Source organism: Rissa tridactyla, chromosome 22, assembly GCF_028500815.1.
Source record: "Rissa tridactyla isolate bRisTri1 chromosome 22, bRisTri1.patW.cur.20221130, whole genome shotgun sequence".
NCBI lineage: Eukaryota > Metazoa > Chordata > Aves > Charadriiformes > Laridae > Rissa > Rissa tridactyla.
In genome coordinates, this window is record NC_071487.1 from 344,034 (window position 1) to 362,353 (window position 18,320).

The 18,320-nt window shown below is 41.8% G+C and overlaps 1 protein-coding gene across 4 annotated transcripts in view; it reads left to right on the forward strand.

Moving 5' to 3' along the window:
* KDM4B (lysine demethylase 4B) overlaps positions 1 to 18,320 on the forward strand; it is a 93,289-nt gene that overhangs the window by 16,073 nt on the left and 58,896 nt on the right. For all 4 annotated transcript variants that reach the window (XM_054181707.1, XM_054181709.1, XM_054181706.1 and 1 more), the window contains exons 4-5: positions 346 to 460; positions 2,539 to 2,732. In XM_054181707.1, coding sequence (XP_054037682.1) covers positions 346 to 460; positions 2,539 to 2,732 — 309 coding nt within the window. The remainder of the gene's footprint in view (positions 1 to 345; positions 461 to 2,538; positions 2,733 to 18,320) is intronic.

Below are 18,320 nucleotides of genomic sequence, written 5' to 3' on the forward strand. Positions count from 1 at the left end.
ATCACGGGTCGACTTTGAAATCTTGTGAATTCAGCGTATCCACGAGTGCTTTACCTGCCGTCAGCTCCCTGTGCACTAACTTCGTCTCAGGCATCCTCAGGATGGGGATCTGGTGCTTCACAGAAGTGCATATCCATGTGTTGATAAGCATTAAGAGGTTTTGTAGAAAGATTTAAAAGGCAGTAAATTATATGAATCTGAGTAGAATTAAAAATGAAACACACCTTCAGTAACCTCCTGAGTGTGCCTGCTTTGAAGTGCATGCTTCTTTTCAGTCGTTTATCAGTCTGCAATGAGGGTTCCTTAGGACTTCTTACATCCTTGTCTTCTCCCCGTTCTTATCAGGTATTGTACTCCACGCCATCAAGATTTTGAAGACTTGGAACGCAAGTACTGGAAGAATCTCACATTTGTCTCGCCAATTTATGGGGCTGATATCAGTGGCTCGCTATATGATGCAGTAAGTGAAATGCTTCTTTTTTATTTTAAATATGGATATTGACTTACTTACTACTCTTCTCATTAAGGAACAGTAATTCAGGATTTATTTGATTTAGCAACCTTAAAAAAAAAAAAAAGGCAAATAATGTCTTTATTTTTCCCTCATTATAAAAGCGTGACTAAACTTCCCACCTTCCCTAGAGATTCAGGAGAATAGAGTCAATGGAAGCTGTGAAAAGCTTAGTTTTACTAAAGAAATGAAAAAAATAAAAGTGATTTAAGCAAGGTCTTACAAAGTGTGTGGCCAAAAATTGTATATAGCTTGCAGAAAAGATTGTTAAAGAAGACCGGACTGGTATCATAATGGTGTGCCCAGATATACGTGATGGTATGCAGGTAAATTAAAAGTAAGCTGCTGAACCCAGATCTCTATCATGTTAGGGTTTGATTTTTTTTTTCCCCCCCCTCTTTCTTTTTTTTTAAAGGGAATAAAATAGAGATTTCTGCTAAAGCACCTTAGAAAGCCAGAAAAAAGCAGCATTTCAAGGAATTGGGTGCTTCATCAAAAATACTTTTTTTGACTCTTAGCACAACTGAAATATTTGCATTTGGATTTTTTCTTTGTAGGCAGCTATATTAGGATACAATGCACCTGTGTGCTAAATTATTTTACAATTCAAATTGTTTAAGCTTTTCCTTGCTGAAATTGCATCCTAAGCTTAAAGTAATTCTGTTGTGGTTTCTTCTGCTGTAAATGAAAAAGGCTGTTTGTCTTCTTACTCTGCTTAGGCAGCTAACCTAAAACAGTGCCCTTCCTCGGTAGTTTTCTTTTGAGAGTAAAGTGGCCTTTTTTTGGAGTGTTGTCGATTGTCTGCAGTATAAACTGTGTGTTAGTGTGAAAGTGCCTTTTTATTATCAGTATGGTTTAATTAATTAGAATAAACAGATATCTGAGGCCTTCACAGACATGGAAGTTATACGTAGTATTTGGTGCTTTGATGAGGCTGTCGCGTTCCTGTCGGTGGTGTGATCAGGGAAGGTGACATACCCGGGCACAAATGCAAGCTGTAGAAGAAGTAGCTTCTGCAATGTACTGGATATACAGTGTATTTCCTTCAAGTTCCTATTAGCAGAAATGAAATAACTGAATTACTAGTCAGACTTCAAGAACATTTCCTATTGTCCCATTACTGATGTTGCTGCAAGCATTGGGGGTGTCAGAGTTGTGAAGAACGTTCTCCCTCCGCACTCCTTTTCCTCTCGCTTCTCAGCTGCTTCCTTTCTTCAGTCCTTCCCTCCCTGCCCCTGTGGGGGTTTTGTCAGGTTGATTCAGAAAGTTTCAAGATTGAGCAGCTTGAGTTTCACTGTCTTGCAGTTTCTCCAGCGAGCAGCAGAAGCTGGGATTGCTGTCGGTTACTCGCGTGCCTGTAAAGTGCACGGGGGAAAAGGGTGTGAAGGGGACTGTTTGTGTCCTTCTGGAGGTTTCTTCAGGCAATCTCAAGGTTAAAGATTTTCACCAGTTTATGTGACTTTCTCTATTTCACATTGAAGTAGAGAAAATCAACTATCGGATTTAGACCTCCTTTTTATTGCTCTTTCTGTTTAAATATTGATAATAACAAAACTGTCTTCCCTGTTCTTTACCTGAAGCACTGAGCTGATGTAGAGGCTTCTGCCACTTGGGCCACGTTGAAGTCTTGTGTTTCTCATGAGCTGGTACATATTCATCAGGTGAAGAACGTCTGGAATATGTGATTGAGAGACGTGTACTTTACCCTTAGTTTATCTTATATAAGTTTATCAGCAGAACAGTTACTTAATGGTCGAGTATCACATAGTACAAGTGCCTCTTCAGTGAACACATTTAGTGAGAAGCTGGTAATCAGTCCCTTTGCCCCAAAGTAGTAGTAATGCATCCTTTTCATGGTTATGGATGAACATTAAAAGTAAGCTTTCTGGAAGCAGGTGGAATGAAATTAATGCGGATACCAGCAGGACATCCACATTGTGAGGCACTGGAAGGAAGCCGTGGGCTATTATTCTGCCAGAGCAAGTCCTGGTGTGTTCCAGTACAGAACGTTTCTTTTTGAATTGCAGGATGTGGAAGAATGGAATATTGGCAATCTGAACACCCTCTTAGACATGGTGGAACATGAGTGTGGCATTATCATAGAAGGCGTAAACACTCCCTACCTCTACTTTGGGATGTGGAAGACAACATTTGCCTGGCACACAGAGGACATGGATCTCTACAGTATCAACTACTTGCACTTTGGGGAGCCAAAGTCCTGGTAAGTGACAGAGTACTAATAGATGGCGGCTACGTACCTTTGTCCTCTACTTTGAAACCACTGCAATATACTTTTCTTCAGGTCTGCTTAATTCCATTAGGCTTACCTAATCTCTCACTTCCCATTTTACTTTCTTTCGTGCTGTCGTGCTCAGAGGCCTAACTCCTGACTTTCTAGAAAAGCAGCAGATTTAGGGAGACTTGTTGACGTTATGGTTAAAACCAGATTTCAGCACCTGGGGCTTTTTGAAAACTAACGCACAGGAGAGCAGTCCCACTAATTGGGGAGTGCAAGTGGGGATGACAACGTGTGGGTGCTTCAGATGCACTTTAATAGTGAAAGACTGTTATTCTTGCATTGTGCTGTAGGCTGGAAACATCTGTTATTTAAAATTTCCATTATTTAAATATGTAGATATTCTTACAACTTCAGGGAAAAGGTAGGTCAAAGGGTTACTTTTTCTTGGTCAATTCTTAGAATGACAATAAGCATTTTTCAACACTATTAATGTCTAGACTGATTGGAAAGAACTTTCCACAAAAATAATCAATAGATAAGAATGCAATTAAGAAGCTAGGAAATCTGGAATAAGTTACTGAGTCTCCAATTTAAAAGTATAACCAGAGAGACTTAGCAACCCAGAAGAACTTTACCGAAGATCTTGATGTGACTAATAAATATTGACATTTGCGTGCAAATTAGAGCTTAAATGTCACGGTGAAGCTGCTGTCATTGTGCCCTGGCAGTGGCAGACAAGATCCTCCCATCTCCCTGCAATACGAGTCCCCAGTGACACCGAGTATCTCCAGGCTGTTAGTGCCTGCGGGCATATAAAAGCTACCAAGAGCAAAGGGGCTGTAATGAATGGGTGTAGTGTTCTTGTACAGTCTCAAAAAGGAGTGGAAGGAGGGGCTGAATCTCTAACACTCAGTTACAGTCTTAATGTTCATTTTTGAAATCTTTCCAACATGTTAGAAAATCTGTTTCCCCAACATACCTGCTTCTTAGTTTCCCTCTTTCAGGCAGATGCACAAGGATTTTGCAGAATCTCTTATGATGCCTCTGTTAAACAAGCTTGATGTCAAGAAACAGATCTGTGGATTAGGAAAGAAACGTGACACGCTCTCATTTTAGATACTGTCAGTGTTTTCCCTTATCTTCAGAGGCGGTTCATCAAACCCATTTTTATTCGGTCCCCGTCTCCAGTAGATGGTGCCACCAGCACAGGAAAGCCCTTCCTTTCCTTTGCCCCTGCGGTGCCGTCACCACCAGCAAACCGGTGTCTCTTTGGCGCGGTGGCAGGCTTGGCACAGGAGAGTTGCCGGCTCTGAGGGCTGTACGAGCATCAGACCTGAGGTTTGCGTTAGATTCATGTGATCATGGCTGTGTCTGACCGCTCCGTTCATGCCTGCCTGTTAATCGGTTCTGCCTCATCTGTCTTCTGCTTTCTTTTTGTTCCCAGCCCAGAACAGAGGATTATCACTTTAAAAAAGTAGAAATAAGAGATTACCTTGAAAAGAGAAGCTGGTTACAGCGTGGAAGTAATGGCTGTTCTGCAAACTCTCACATTGTGAGCAAAAGTTAAAGAACAGATGCTAAATCAAGTATACACGAAATATTTGTAGCCTGACCTAGAATTTTTTTCTTCTTGCATTCATCTTAGGAACTTCATGCTGTTGTTTGGTTTTGGGTTTCTTGTTTTGTTGGGCTTGGTAGGGGATTTTTGGTGGTTTTGCGGGGGTTTGGAATTGTAGATATGTGGATATCCACATACTGTGTATATCATAAGGATGATAAACTCATTGTATGAAGCTGTTGCCTCATCTTTTACTAAACAGTGGTTTTTCCTATGTCCTTATGTTTGCTGTTGTTTCTGTGGGAAATACAGATTGCATAGTAGAGAAACAAAAAAACAAACCTCCAAACAGTAAAACCCAGAACACCTTTGTGTAGCATGTTTGTGTGAAGAGGTTCAGAATCAGAAAGTAGTGGAAACTGTAGCTGGAAAATTGTATTTGGCAAATATCAGGTCTTAGAAGTTCTTGGTAGCTTTTATTTCTGTCAAATCTTTTGAAGACTTGGGGGAGATGCTGGGGAACACCTAATACTGCCCTAAAAGGGATTTCAGTTGTGCTTATAATTGGAATAGAGAAGAGAAATCATAAAATCTGTAAAGGAGCTCAGGTATTGCTGGTTAAAAATCAAAGCAGGAACATGCTCTGCACCTGGTTGGTTTTTGGTTTGTTTGTTTGTTCTCTGTGTGTTTGGGTTTTTTTAATGGTACTTCCACTTAAAAAGGAGGGGAGTATTTTTATCCAGACATTCAGTGTTTGTGTAGTTCTTTATAGTAACTTGTTGTGTAAACCTTCCACGGTTTGGGGAAAATGAGGATTTTAAGGACAGACCATGTTTTGGGCAAAGCGTTTTCCTATTCAGTTGAGTTTTCTTATACAGATGACAGTGTGTAACACAAAACTAGATGTATTGTGACAGAACGCCACTGCTGGTTTGGCTGGGCTCCCTGCTGTTCCCTTAAGCATCAGGCAAGAGTATGCCACTTGCCCAAGACATTTCTTCCTTGTTCTTCACCGTGACAGCTTCTGTTAATGAGTTCTCAAGCTCTTTTTGTGAACAAGCATTGACTTCTGAGGAGTAAATCTGAACATCCCTTTGAGCAGACCTGGAACTTTCCAGGCACCCAAGCGATTGCCCGTCTTCTGGTTGTGCTTGCAGTCACCCCAGAGCTCAGCTGGGGGAGCTCTTGGACTTCAGTGATGAAATTCCAGTGGTGCAGCCTGGCTTTACTCAAACATGGCTAAAATGTTGGTTCTGTTTTTCTGGCACCACCTCTGTGGAAATTTCCCAGCTTCCTTCATCCTTTTTATAGACTCTTTGACAGTGATCATCGTAGAAGCACCTCGGGGAATAGCAGCAGCGTGGAGAGTTACAAAGTCTTACTAGTTTGGGGTTGAGCTCTAAAATAAGAGGCAGAGTTATCGTTTGGCTGTCAGAGATATTTATATAGTGAAACCAGAGACCGTGTATATTGGTAGTATTCTGCTTCAAAAATTTGTTTAAAAACCATAACTCTTTCTTCATGTCTCCCATAAATTATCTTAGGCTACTTTAATCCAGGCTATGCAACCAAAGCCCTGCTTAGCTTAGTGCATAGGAGTGGTGAGAACACCAGCTGTTTCCTTACGAAGGCAAGATGAGAAAGGAATCGGGCCGATTGAGGTTACCTCCCAGACCTCATTCAAGTGGGTTCTGCAAGAAATCTCTATGTTTGTTTGCTGTGGAAGAGGTGGAGTACCTTCTCAGGGAGGTCTGGAGGATATGTTCAGGCCATGAGAAGCCACCTCAGTGGGCAAAGGTATGCTGAGAAAGGAATCTGTCTCATGGATCAGGGAGGATCGTTACTGAAGTACTATTCCATGTGTCTTTTGTTCCTGTCTTTGGAATTTTGGGTTATACCTCTTAAAAAACAGGTGCTTTGAGGACTGTTGGGATTACAGTTAAAATAAATGTCTGTGACTCAAGAACTGAAGATGGCTTCTTTGTACAACCTAATGAGCATCTGCTGGGTCATACAACTCCCTGATTAATGTGTGTCTCTGTCACTGCAGAGAAGTGCTGCTGCCAACACTTTCTCATACGCAGAGCAGAACAGGCTGCAGCAATGCGAGTTGTCTACGCAGAGTTGTGTCACTGGCGATGCAGGTTAAGAAATTGTTCAGCTGTAAGTGAGGTTCTTGAGCAGTAAAGGGTCATCTAGTGATGAGGGAGAGGAAGGGGGGTAATAACGGAAGACAGTGTTTTTTCCTGCTTCCAGTCTCATTAAAAGATTTATCTGTGCCTGCAGATTGCAACGCATTTATTTCTTAAATTCTGTCTTGTTGCACCTAGAAGAATGAGCACTGTTTATGTCTTCAGCCATAACGACTACTGCTGCAAAGATACCCACGCTGCCCCTTTCGGGTTACACGTGCCTGCTGTCGAAGATGATCATCGTTTCTGCTGCGCCCTTTCTCAGGCGTATGCATCTGGTCCACATTGTGGTTGCTCTGTCATTGTTTGTAACTGGGAAATCGTTCTGACGGGCTGAGGAGGTCGCACGGGAGGTGCGGGCGCTTCCCACCGACGGTGCCGGCAGCTGGAGCTGCTGCGTGACCTCCTGTTGAGCCGTTTCTCAGGTGGGGAGCTGCTGGGCGCAGCCGTCGCTTGCTTGTTTCTCAAATTACAATAAAATGGCCATCTCCCATTAGTAGTTTAATTACAACCTTTTCATAATCTGTCTTCAGGTTTTTCAAAAGTTTGAATGTATTTCATTTTGCAGCCCTATATTAAACCTCTTGTGGTAGGAGTTTTTACTGTATCAATTATACATATTATGTATAATTACCTGATACATTCATATGCTGAAATCTGAAATTGAGCGTATTGTCAAACGAAGACTGATTTTTATAATGACAGAAGCAACAAAACCGAATGCCAAGCCTAATACTCCATGGTTACTGCGGCATTGTATTGAGGAACGTGTGTGTCTCGGCCCTTGCAATTTCAAAAGCATATTTTTATACACTGAGCTACTCCACCTTCGCTTCGTTTCATCTCTATAAAAATGTGCAGTACCGGCCTCGAGGGCTTCCTGGGGTAGGGAAGTGCCAAAGGAAACTTAAAATCTGGGTAATGTGAATTTGATGGATACACTTTGGAGGTGTAACGTCTCCATCTTGTTTTGTCAACACTGTAACACCTGGCTGGGCAATAAGATTATTTTTCTCAGATATTTTGTGGCTGATCTTGCTGTAGAGCAACAATATTTAATATACCTTCTGTAAGTACTAATGGGACGTTACACTATTCTTTCCCTCAGAAGCTGCAGGTGTTAAATCAGAGTGACACCGAGGATGGTAATTGATTTTATAAAATGTCCCTGTTTCCTTATCATGATGGATGTTTAATCCCCTTTAATTAAAATAGGGAGCCAGCTTTAGCTTTTAAGTTACATGGTCTCCTCTCCAAAACATTCCCTTGCTGAAAGTGGATCATGCCTAATCTGTTTGACTTTGATATCACAAAGTACGCTTTATGCCAGAACAGCAGTTTATGTGGAATTAAGGACAAATTACCAAAGGAACTTTAAAATAATATGATTAGTTGGAAGCACTGCTCACAGATACAATTACAATTTAAAAAACACTTCTGGAATTCTCTCTTGTAGAAGTCTTAACACTGCTTACTTGAAAGTACATAGAGTTACCCGAGAACTTTGTTGGTTAAAGTATTTTAGAATGTCTGCTTTCTCTCGCCTGGGTGTCTAGCGAGGTTCCCAGCGTAGGGTACATCTCCCCGTAGGAACTGAGGAGCACAAGGCCACGGGAGGACTTGCTTGTAACATCTACAATTTAATGAATTTGTAGTATCTGTTACTGACGCCACCATCGACAGGGAAACCTCACATTTTCTAACGGTGTTGTGATGGGGAGATTTAAAGCAAGACATGATTGCTCACCTGGGAGAGGACTGGAAAAGGAGCCCTCTTTATTCTTGGCTAAAAGAATATAGTAAAGCAGCTGCAGATACGTGAGTGCAGAGGATCTCACTGCTGATTTTATTTCTCATTGTTGTCTCAGGGAGCACTGCAGCTGTCTTAGTCGGAACTCTTGTGCTGTCCTCCCCCCAGGATAGAAAATGTTAATCCCTGGAAAACTATCTTGGAGAAGGAAAATGACCTAATACAGTCATGGAGCTTAACTCTTTCAGCTTCTCTCCTTCTTCATTTTCAGTGCGGGATGCCGGGTCCTTATCCCCATTTCCCCATGTGGCATTCTGCACCATCTCTCTGCCTTAACACGCTCTCACATATGCTGCAGTTTGTTGCGAGCTTGGTGTAATCTCATTTAAAGCAGCTGGGTTTAACGTTTGATACTGAATTGTACGGCAGCAGGGGGGAAGGGCCCTTGTCCCTCGCATCATTTATTGCCTTCTAACTATTACGTTCCCTTAGGGGACACCGCACAAGGCAGTTGAATTGCTGAATTGATCAGATGTGATTGTAAGTCTTGATTATTGGGATCTCTGTAACTTTTGCACCCTGGAGATCCTGTGAGTTTCTTAAAGATAGATTAGCTGGAATCACATACACGTTTTGCCCTTGAGGAAACTGAGGACTCTGAATTTGTTACACGATGACTTTCCCTTTTCCTCCATACAGAGAATATTTTTTTCCCGAGTTTACTTTTCCTAATTCTTGGCATGAGGGAATTCAGAAGAAGATTCTGCAGCCCTTCCTCCCTCGATCCCCACGGTCTGCATCATCCTTCCACACGAAGTGTGTGAGGTTGCCTTGCTCTTAAATGTGTGCACCCATTTGCTGTTTGCGTGCTCTGCTCCTGACAGCAGAGATTTATAGGCTTGTTGGGGTGGAGTGGGGGAGAAAGGAGGGGCAGGGGAAGGCCATTTGGCCGTGATGGGCTCCTTGTAGCTCACAAATTTCCTTCCTGCCTCTGCTATCCCAAGTAATCTGTTTTACAGCTCTGCAGTTTTGGATGGCGAAAGAGTAGAATTTATGGTGATGGTTGATTTATAGATTAACTGCAACACCATTTGGTCTCAGGCAGATTTGGCAAAGCAAGACCTTTTTCTGTTGATAAAAGGGATAGAGGAAGGAACGGTGATATTCATTAAAAGAAATAGAAGGAAAGTGAGATAAAGTATGGCCAGGCAGAACAGCTTTTCGCTCTCCTACCTCTTCCAAAACTGTTAGGTGAAAACTGCTCTGGAATAGGCTTTCTGCATTGAGAATCCGTGTGCGTGTTGATTTGCTCTGAGATTCGTGAAAGGAGTGATATATTGAGATGCAGGGTTGCATCCCCCTGTAATTCACTGATAAATGAGAGCAGTGCAGCAGTGAGTTATTAATACAGCCTTTCAAGCTTCATATACCGCGGTCATTAGTTAATCAATACAAACCACACTAATACTACTAATATTCAAAGCAGCCTTCCTCCAGGCTCCCCTCGGTCTGAGGGGCACCGTTCGTCCGGGAGGTGGTGCTGTGGGTGAAGGACGGTGTAAATCGCATTGGAGAGGGAGCCGTGCTAGCTGATAGTCTGCTGTAAAAATCCAAGGGCTCGGCGTGTTGTAGAGAGTCCGAATCTTGGGCGACTGAAGTAGTTTTAATGTGGTTAAGTCATCAAACCAAACTATATGAAGAGTTACGAGCTCTAAGTTGTGTTATGCGGATTATCTTCCCAATCAGGTGCCTGCAATTGGAATAGTGGAGATTTTTCTTTTTAATAGACTTAGATTTTTGTTGTGTTTTATTATGCTGTTGCAGACAGGTTATTAAAAGATAGTTTTTCCAATGCAGAGGAGGCACGGTATTCTGGGGAGGTAGGATTCATGTGTTGCCTTTCTTTGTTCACCCTCATCTATCTAACTTTGAGAGAACAGGCGTACACAGATCAAGCCAGACTTTTGGACTGATCAACTACGGAACTTGTCCGAGGAGGGAGCGTTGTTCTGTAAGAAAACAGATGAAAAGACCTCAGGCAGCCAGATGGCTGCTTGTACCCATTCCGTCTCCTTCCTCCTTCCTCTCAGCTCTGTGCTGTGCATGGACTTCCCCCTCCAAAGTCCTCTTCTCTTTCTGTTTCTTATTGTCGTCTAAATCCACTGCAGAAGACGTGGTGTTAGCGCGCACTTTGCTGCCATTTTAGTTTTCAGTCTCTGCAGTTTATGTCCATCTTTACTGGGCCTGTTTAGACTCTTAGAGGCGGGCTTGTGACTTGTACCTAAGCGAGCAAAGTGGAGATCCTTCCCATCTATGGTTAGTCTTCGTACCTTTCCGTAACGATCTCGGAAGGTGGTAATGCTGATCTGTGATCACATCCTCATCTTTACAGCAGTGTCTTCAAGTGGGCTCCTGCTCCAGTGCCGGTGTTTAATGCATGTACTGCTGTTTCCGCCAGCACTAATAATTCATCACAGCTCAGTAGTCCCAGTCTGGATTGAGAGAAGCCTGTCTTTGATCCAAGGAAGGCTCTTGCTGCAACTCATTCTTGCGTTTTGAAAGTGTCTGCTCAAAGCTCAGGCCTGATTTGAAATGAAGATCTGTGGAAGTCTGACAGGATCACAGATTGGTTTTAATAACTGAGGCTTTTGAACAGTGCACTCTGCCACTGAGACAAGATGGGAGGGAGATGTGCTTCCATGCTTCATATAACTCTTTCAGCTTGATCTGACTTGGGCCCTGTGGGAGAATGAGCTTGGCATGGCGCTGAAAGCAGGGGCTGGAAGGACCAGAAGGAACCAACAGTGGTACTGCAGAGCTTTGTCTTTATTCACATTTTGTTAACACATTGGCAGAAATCGGTGGCGATTTTTTCTTTACTCAGCAGAGAAAATTGACGTTGGGTGATGCCAAGTGCAGCACAAGTGTAGTTTAAAATAACAGAAGCCTATAGTAATGACAGTACTTAAATAGCACTCTGCGTGGTCTGAGTGCTGTGCAATTGTTAACTTAGTTAATGTTCTAAGTGGTGTATATGCTGGGTTTCTCTCCACTTCATTTCTAACTGGCCAATCAACATGACAAAGGAGATCAAGTAGAAGAAATAAAGGAAGCTTTACAAACTGTGTCACTGATCTTTATCAAATCTTAGCTATAACACTTCTGGCTTTGATGCTGACAAGAGCATAGGCGCTAGCTTCAAAGTAGGAGCTGTAGTTTGAAACAATGCAGCATGATGGATGAGGAGCATTAAACCTTTGCAATGTTTGTTTGGTTTTTTTTTTCTCAAAAAAGAAAATCGTGTGTGTGTGTAGAGGCATTGCACCTCTAGCGCAAGGGATTTCCTAATCCAAAGAGATCTTTCAGGGCTAGTGAGCAGATTTCTTTTGTTCTGCTGTAGGCAATTACCCCTATTTCTTTCCAAGAGCAGTGAGCAGGAGCGTCCGTGTGCTCGTACCCGGTAAAGGAGGCAGCTCTCGCAGGCCAGTTGGTACAAGGCAGGAACATCTGTGGTCTCCCCTGGTTACCTTTCTTCTCCTTGTTTCTTGAGTTGCATTGAGGTATTTTTTTTGGAATATAAGGTCTTCAAAGCATAATCTTCGCTTTTCTTTATATTAGTACAGCATCCACTACAAAAAGCAACCAGTAATTAATAATCTGATTACCAGTTTTGGGAAATAAGTCTGATGGGAGCAGGTTCTTCAAAACAAATAAGGGAGAATGGCAAGGGAATGAATATTGTAGTCATTCATCTCTGTTGAATTGTATAGTAATTATCTTCTTGGCCAAACTGAATGAATAAATAATTTTATAATGTTTTTCCCCAAACACCTTTTCTTAGTAAAGTACCCCCTTCATACTGCTCATTCACTGCGTGCAGAAGCAGACTATGGGTTTATTTTGTATGTGTGGAAGGAGAGTTGCTCCAATGTGATTTGTAATTTTGTGCTTTGTGCCTGGCATTTGTTGCTCTGAAGCTTACTGGGCTGGTACGTTGATAGTCCTTCCAAGAGCAGATGGCTGTTCATGTTAAACTCTACGTTTTAAAACAGTATTTAAAAATTGCATTTGAGTTCTGGAAAAATCTCCTTTCTGTATTCATTGAGTTTTGGGTTAATGAAGCAATGTGAAAGTAGCCAATTCCTTGGTTGTTTTGGGCAAATCTTGTAGTTACAAGTACAGGTGTTCCTCTTGAAAATTCATATTGCGTTGAAATACAAACTTTAAAAAGCTGCTGTCTTGAAACTAATGCCTCTTTAACACTATTTCAAGCTCATGGCACCTTTAAGGGTTAAAGAGTCTTTTAGCAATATGCGATTGGCACAAGTTAGGTTTGACTCGCATCTTCCAACAGTCAATCCATAAGGATTTGATCCCAGCTCCAGAAGGACTGGAGATACTCTGCACAATGTTACTGGAAAACAAACAGAGAGTTTGCAATTGCACACGCTTTAGTTTCTTAAGGGAAGGAGGAAGTTTCTCATCTTGCTTACTGTTCTCTTAGCAGCAAAATTGCTTACCATTTCTTCATATTGTGCTTGGCAATGGGGTTGGTAATTAGGCAGCTATGCACATGGAAAAGAGGTTTTTATCGAGTGAAATGGGCTCCGTGGTGTAAGCGCTGGGAATGCTTACTGTGAGGCAGGCCCTTTCGGAGCAGGTTTTGTCCTGATTTTCTTCCTGTGCTGGTTCCCGAAGGATTGTGTTTGAGCAGCTGTCTGCAGAGCTCGTTTTTCTCCGAGCTTTAGAAGACAGGTTGATTTGGTGTGTTTGTGTGGTTGTAATCTTGCTCTGTCATTACCTATTTACTCCTTATTATGGCTTTTTGAGCAGATACTCCCCAGCCTCTGTGTTTATCTTTCTCCCTATGTGTATTTCAATAAAAATGTCATTATTTGAAATCATTGACACTGCTGGTTAAAGATGCTGAATTCCATCATCTATTGTCCTGTAAAATGATCCATTAAAGATAAAACTGCAGACACTCGATAAAGGTTCTTTCCTAGGAACAAGGAGCTCTCAGATCCATGTGCGATCTTATCTCGGGAGCACGTGTTTGCATTCTTGATGTAAAGGAGCCGCAACAGGAGGGGACAGAGGAGGGAGGCTGGAGATTTTCCTTTCCAAACGGTGATCTTGAGAAGGGAAACTGGATACTTCGCAGCAAATTCACTGCAGGGTAACCTCAGACATTGATGAGGAGAAGTAGAAAGGGAGTTGATTTCTGTCTTTTAACAAACTGGGAGGGAGAGAGGGATGAAGGGGGGTTAAACATGGAGGAAAGGTGACCACGAAAGGGTGGGAGATGGCAGCGCTATCGACGAAGGAGCGATCCAGTCTTCTTGTTGATATGCCTTTCTTTTCACCCAAGCTGCAAAACAGCTTAAAAATACTGTGGAAAAAACTACTTTTGTTGCTCTGAGCTTTGCTTTGACATTGCTAGAAGCTGTAGCATTATAAGTGTTTCATTTTGTAGAAAAAATAGGCCTTCGAAGCAGGATATGAATTTTGCAAATGAGGGACTACCCTGTATGCAGTGGTAGTTCTTAACGGCTTTTATTGGGTGATAAATATTCTTGATAGACTTAGAGGTTTTCTTTGGAGGCTTCGCTGCTGTCATGGGGGCTAAAGATGTTGAAGGTCAGGGTTCAGATTATGCATTTATGGACACACTTTGTCTTACAGAGATTGAAATAATAGCTTTTTATTCTGCCTGTCATGGCTGAGAATAGGTTGGCATTTGCATCTTCAAAGGGTCAGTATTCTTGGCACAACTAAATCTGCTTTGAAGACAGACAACTAACCCTCAGCTTGACACGTGGTCTTAGGCATTTTAAATGTGCTGTTCTCTTTTTGTTTCTGTTCCTTATTTCGGTAATTATAGCTTGTTAAACTGCATGGAGCCTGTTTGGCCAGACCCTGTGCAGACACTGTGAAATTAACTTTCTTACCTTCTCACATGAATCGGGCTGAAGTGACATTTCCGAAGCCTCGTGGTTGATCCTTCTGCCCATGGTGGCCAGTCTCTAGTAGAGAGTGGGTGTATGAGATTTAGTAATCTAATCACTGCTAATTGCCCTGTGTGGGTGCAAGGAGAGGCTGATGTGTAATGAGGTGGGGAGGAAAGGTGTTGGAACTATCAAAAATTCATGTGCGTGTGACAAATGTAGGAAGAAAAGGTCTTGGAAGCTTTGGGGGAGGTTGAACTGAGGGACAGGACAGTCTGGTCCTCTACCAAAGCTGGGGATAGCTTCAGGTGAGAATGGTGGTTCTTCAGTGGAGAGAAACCAGCGGAGGATTGCCTTTGTTAGGGATAAAGTTTTTAATAGCTTTCAGTGACCAAGACGACAAGACTGAATTGCACCCCCTTTGAAGAAGCAGCAGTGAGGACAGATCTGAGCTAGGCTGGAGACTCCCTGAAGAGCACCTGGTGCTGGAAAGTGTCGCTGCCATAGTGAATTCCCCGTTATGCCATCTCTGAATGGGTTCTAAACTGGTCCTTGCATCCCGGCGTGGCCTGTCTGCTCTTTTTTACTGACACACTCATCTAATTCTTAACTCACAAGACATTTGCTTATTTATTTTCATTGTTCCTGGTAATAATTCTAAGCCATTAGAGGGGAAAATTGTATTCAAAAATGCTGTTTCACACTTTATTTGTTTGATGATTTAGAGCGATAGAAAATAGCACATTTGCTGGCTTTTATAGTCTGATAATTATCCGCATCCATCAAGCCATTCCAGGGGAATAAACAAAACACCAAGAAAATTACACTATTAATGGTATCCTTTATGGAAAATAGGAAGGATCTTTCTTTTGTGTTAAGGATGAAAAGGGGACTGTCCAGTTAAACTTATGTTAACAAAAGCAAACTACGACTGTGGGGAAATGATTGTCTAACCCAGTGTAGCTTTGATACCCTCTGGACCTGTGACCCTGATGTCTGGTAATTACAGTGAGAATCAGCTTTGCAGGATACTCAAGAACTCAGAAAATCACGTGGAAGTAGAGATCAGAAATGCTGGAATTAGGTTTCACGAAACGAGGTTGGAAGCTGAAAGTCTTTCACGTAGAACAGTAAGTTCCGTATCTGTAGAAGTGATACTTAATCCATTTCAGGGACCTTCTCTTGTTTTGGTAGAAAGAGTAGAAAAAGGTAATTTAACGGGATCAGTGTATTACTTTCAGATTGTTGACTTTAGGGTACGATGACATTTGAGTCATATGGCTGGAACTCTTTTTTTATCTTGAAATTTTTTTTTCCCCTGTTTTGTAAATCTTGTGTTCCCTGGCGAAGCAGCCAAAGACGTTATTCATGCTGTAATCCGGCAAATCGCTGAGTGGCAGGTTTTCAGGTTAAGCTCGGCACTTTGTCTTGGTCAACCACTGCAAGGCTGACCCTTGGAAGTACGTCCTTGAGGCATTAGTCTCTTGGTGTGTTTGCAAGCCCAGTTTCTTGGCAGTTTGATATATCTTAAAACAGTTGCTGGTTGAGCACTATTTCAGTAGAGTTCGCTTTTACTGGGGAGCCAGGTTGAACCAGAAGGGACGAATTCTGCACTTGAAGGTCGGTGTTCTGGGCACTGCTGTGTTTCCTGGTGGCTGCTGCAGATGGTTTCTCTGAAGCAGAACTGGGCTGTAAAAAGGTGGTTCTTAACAAGGGTTGTTAAAATATTTATGCTGCCACCGTCACTTCTCTTTAGTTGACGTTGTTTGGGGCAATGGAAAATCCCTGCTCTGTCTTTGCTGTGGTTAAAAGGAGGTGTCTGTTCAGGGCTGGGTTGAAGCGGGTCCCGCCGTGCGCCTAGTTCAGTCTTGTCTGGGCAGGGGGATGTCGCCAAACTGCCTCTGTCACCAGCGGTGAAGCGTCGGGCAGTTCTCAGTCTGATAGTCTCGACACGGCCCAGTTCGGGGATACTCTAGTCTATTTTAATATAAAAGTGGTAATTTGCTTGGGTTTGAGATTTTTTTTTCTTCTCTTCCCTTGTCTTTGTGGAATGCATTTGTGCTGTGATCTGAACGGGGCAGAGAAGGGAAGTCGTTTTACATGCGTTTTGATTTTATTTTTTTTTTTTTAAAGATTTTAATAGGGTGGAATTTTGGGGATATTTTTCTAGAGGAAACCTACTACAGTTAGTATTTGGGCTGAGGTACTAAAGGAAAATAAACATACTATTTGGTGGGAAAAAAAATATCTGAAATTATTCTAAGTCATGCATATAGAGAAAGGAATTATTGGATATGCTTTACGATGTGTAATTTTGTCAGTTGTCTCTGGAATTCCGGATGTTTTGCTGTTGATCTGAGCCCCAGCCTGTTGGTGCGACAGGTGTGGTAGCGAATCGCATGGAATGACAGCGTTTTGATGCTCCCCTCTCTCAAGGATTTTCGTCCCCAAGAAGTGCCTGGCCGTTTTTCATGGCGAGAGCAGGAGGATGGCCCCGTAAGGTCCTACACAAAAGCCAGCCCTTGGTGTGTGTTTCTGCGCTCAATAACAGTACTCCTTTGATTGCAGCAATTTCTAATCTTTCCGTGTCGCCTACATTGTTAGTCTACCTTGTAATCAATCATTTTCTGTCTAGATTGAGGTAGCTCAATCTGTGCGATCCTTGCAGAAGCCTTCTGTTTCTCTTACTGGTTTTAAATAGCAGCCCAAATTCCTTCTTTATTGCCTATCTCTATGTAAATCAGTCAGATTTGGGAGTGTAACTTAAAAGCAGAATTTGACCCACTTTTAATTCTCTTCTGCAGTTAATTTTGTGAATTCCTAAGAATAGATGTATGAGGATGGTATAGGCTCTGCTTCCTAAAAGACTGGCCCAAACAAAAAAGTTAATTTCTAAAATTGGAGTCAGCTATTACCAAGAGGCTGTTCTGTGGTAGGGTGTTCTGATTTGTGTATTATTACACGTCGTTCTTTTTTATAAGCTGGAAATTCCTCCTCTTGCTCGTTTCTCTCCAAGCAAGTCCTTTTTCTTTGTCTCTCCATGGACCGCTCTCTGAAGGGCTCTGCTTGGCTTTTTGCAGTCTGCAGTTTCAGATAACACAATAACCATGTTCCAATGTATTAAACTTTTAACATCCTCAAGATTCAATTAATCTTATCTTTACAACTCCCAATTACAGGCACTAATTAAGTGAAGGTTGCATTGTAGACTGGGGATATTACATTAATCATCGGCAGCCTTGTAGCCATAAATTAGTTCTTTCCCAATCCTTCAGCATTTTTCCCAGAAGGAATGGAATGTCTCATTTCCCTGTTTTAAGGGACATTAATCCCACAAAGGAGCTTTGGATCGGGATTAGTTTTATCACGTTTATGTAAGTGATGAATGGTCTTTGTAAAATGAAAGCTACTAGCTTTGTCCCAGACAAATGAAATTGAATTGTTTGATAATTATGCAATTTAAGGCACTGTCAAACTTTGGTCAGAGAATGTTGGGAGCCCATTGCTATATATTTATCATTTTACAAGATTAGGTGCTATGTAGTGTTTTCCTTTAGGTTTGTTTTTTTTTTTTTAAGCAATCAGTTTAAATCGGCTTAATGTCTAAATCTTGAAGCATCCTATGTGTGATTTCTGTCCTTTGTTATCTTTTCTAACCTGCCAGACCACAATAGGTAAAATTTTGGTTTTGTACAAAAGCAATACGTGATATAACTTCTGTCTATTTCTCCTTACATTGTAGATAAACTTTAGACTTGAAAATTGAGAAGCCGAGCAAGGGGACTGTCTGAAAGTCCTCTAAAATCAGGTGTATTTTGAGAGATCCTATCATAATTTTGAGAGATCCTATCATAAGTAGAGCAGTAGTGTTTACCTGTTGTTGAGATCGTGCAGTTGCCTGCGACAATATCCGGGTTTTGGCTTGTTACAATGAGACGCGGTGTTTTTGACATCTTTATTGGAAATAACAAAAATAACGCATTTTTTATTATTCACATTGAACAAAAGATATAGCTGGCAATAAATGTCATTCTCACAAATGTAAATTTTCAGAATTCACTGCTATAAAAAATGGTATGAGCCATATTTAATTTGATGCAGTACGTAAACAATAATTTACAA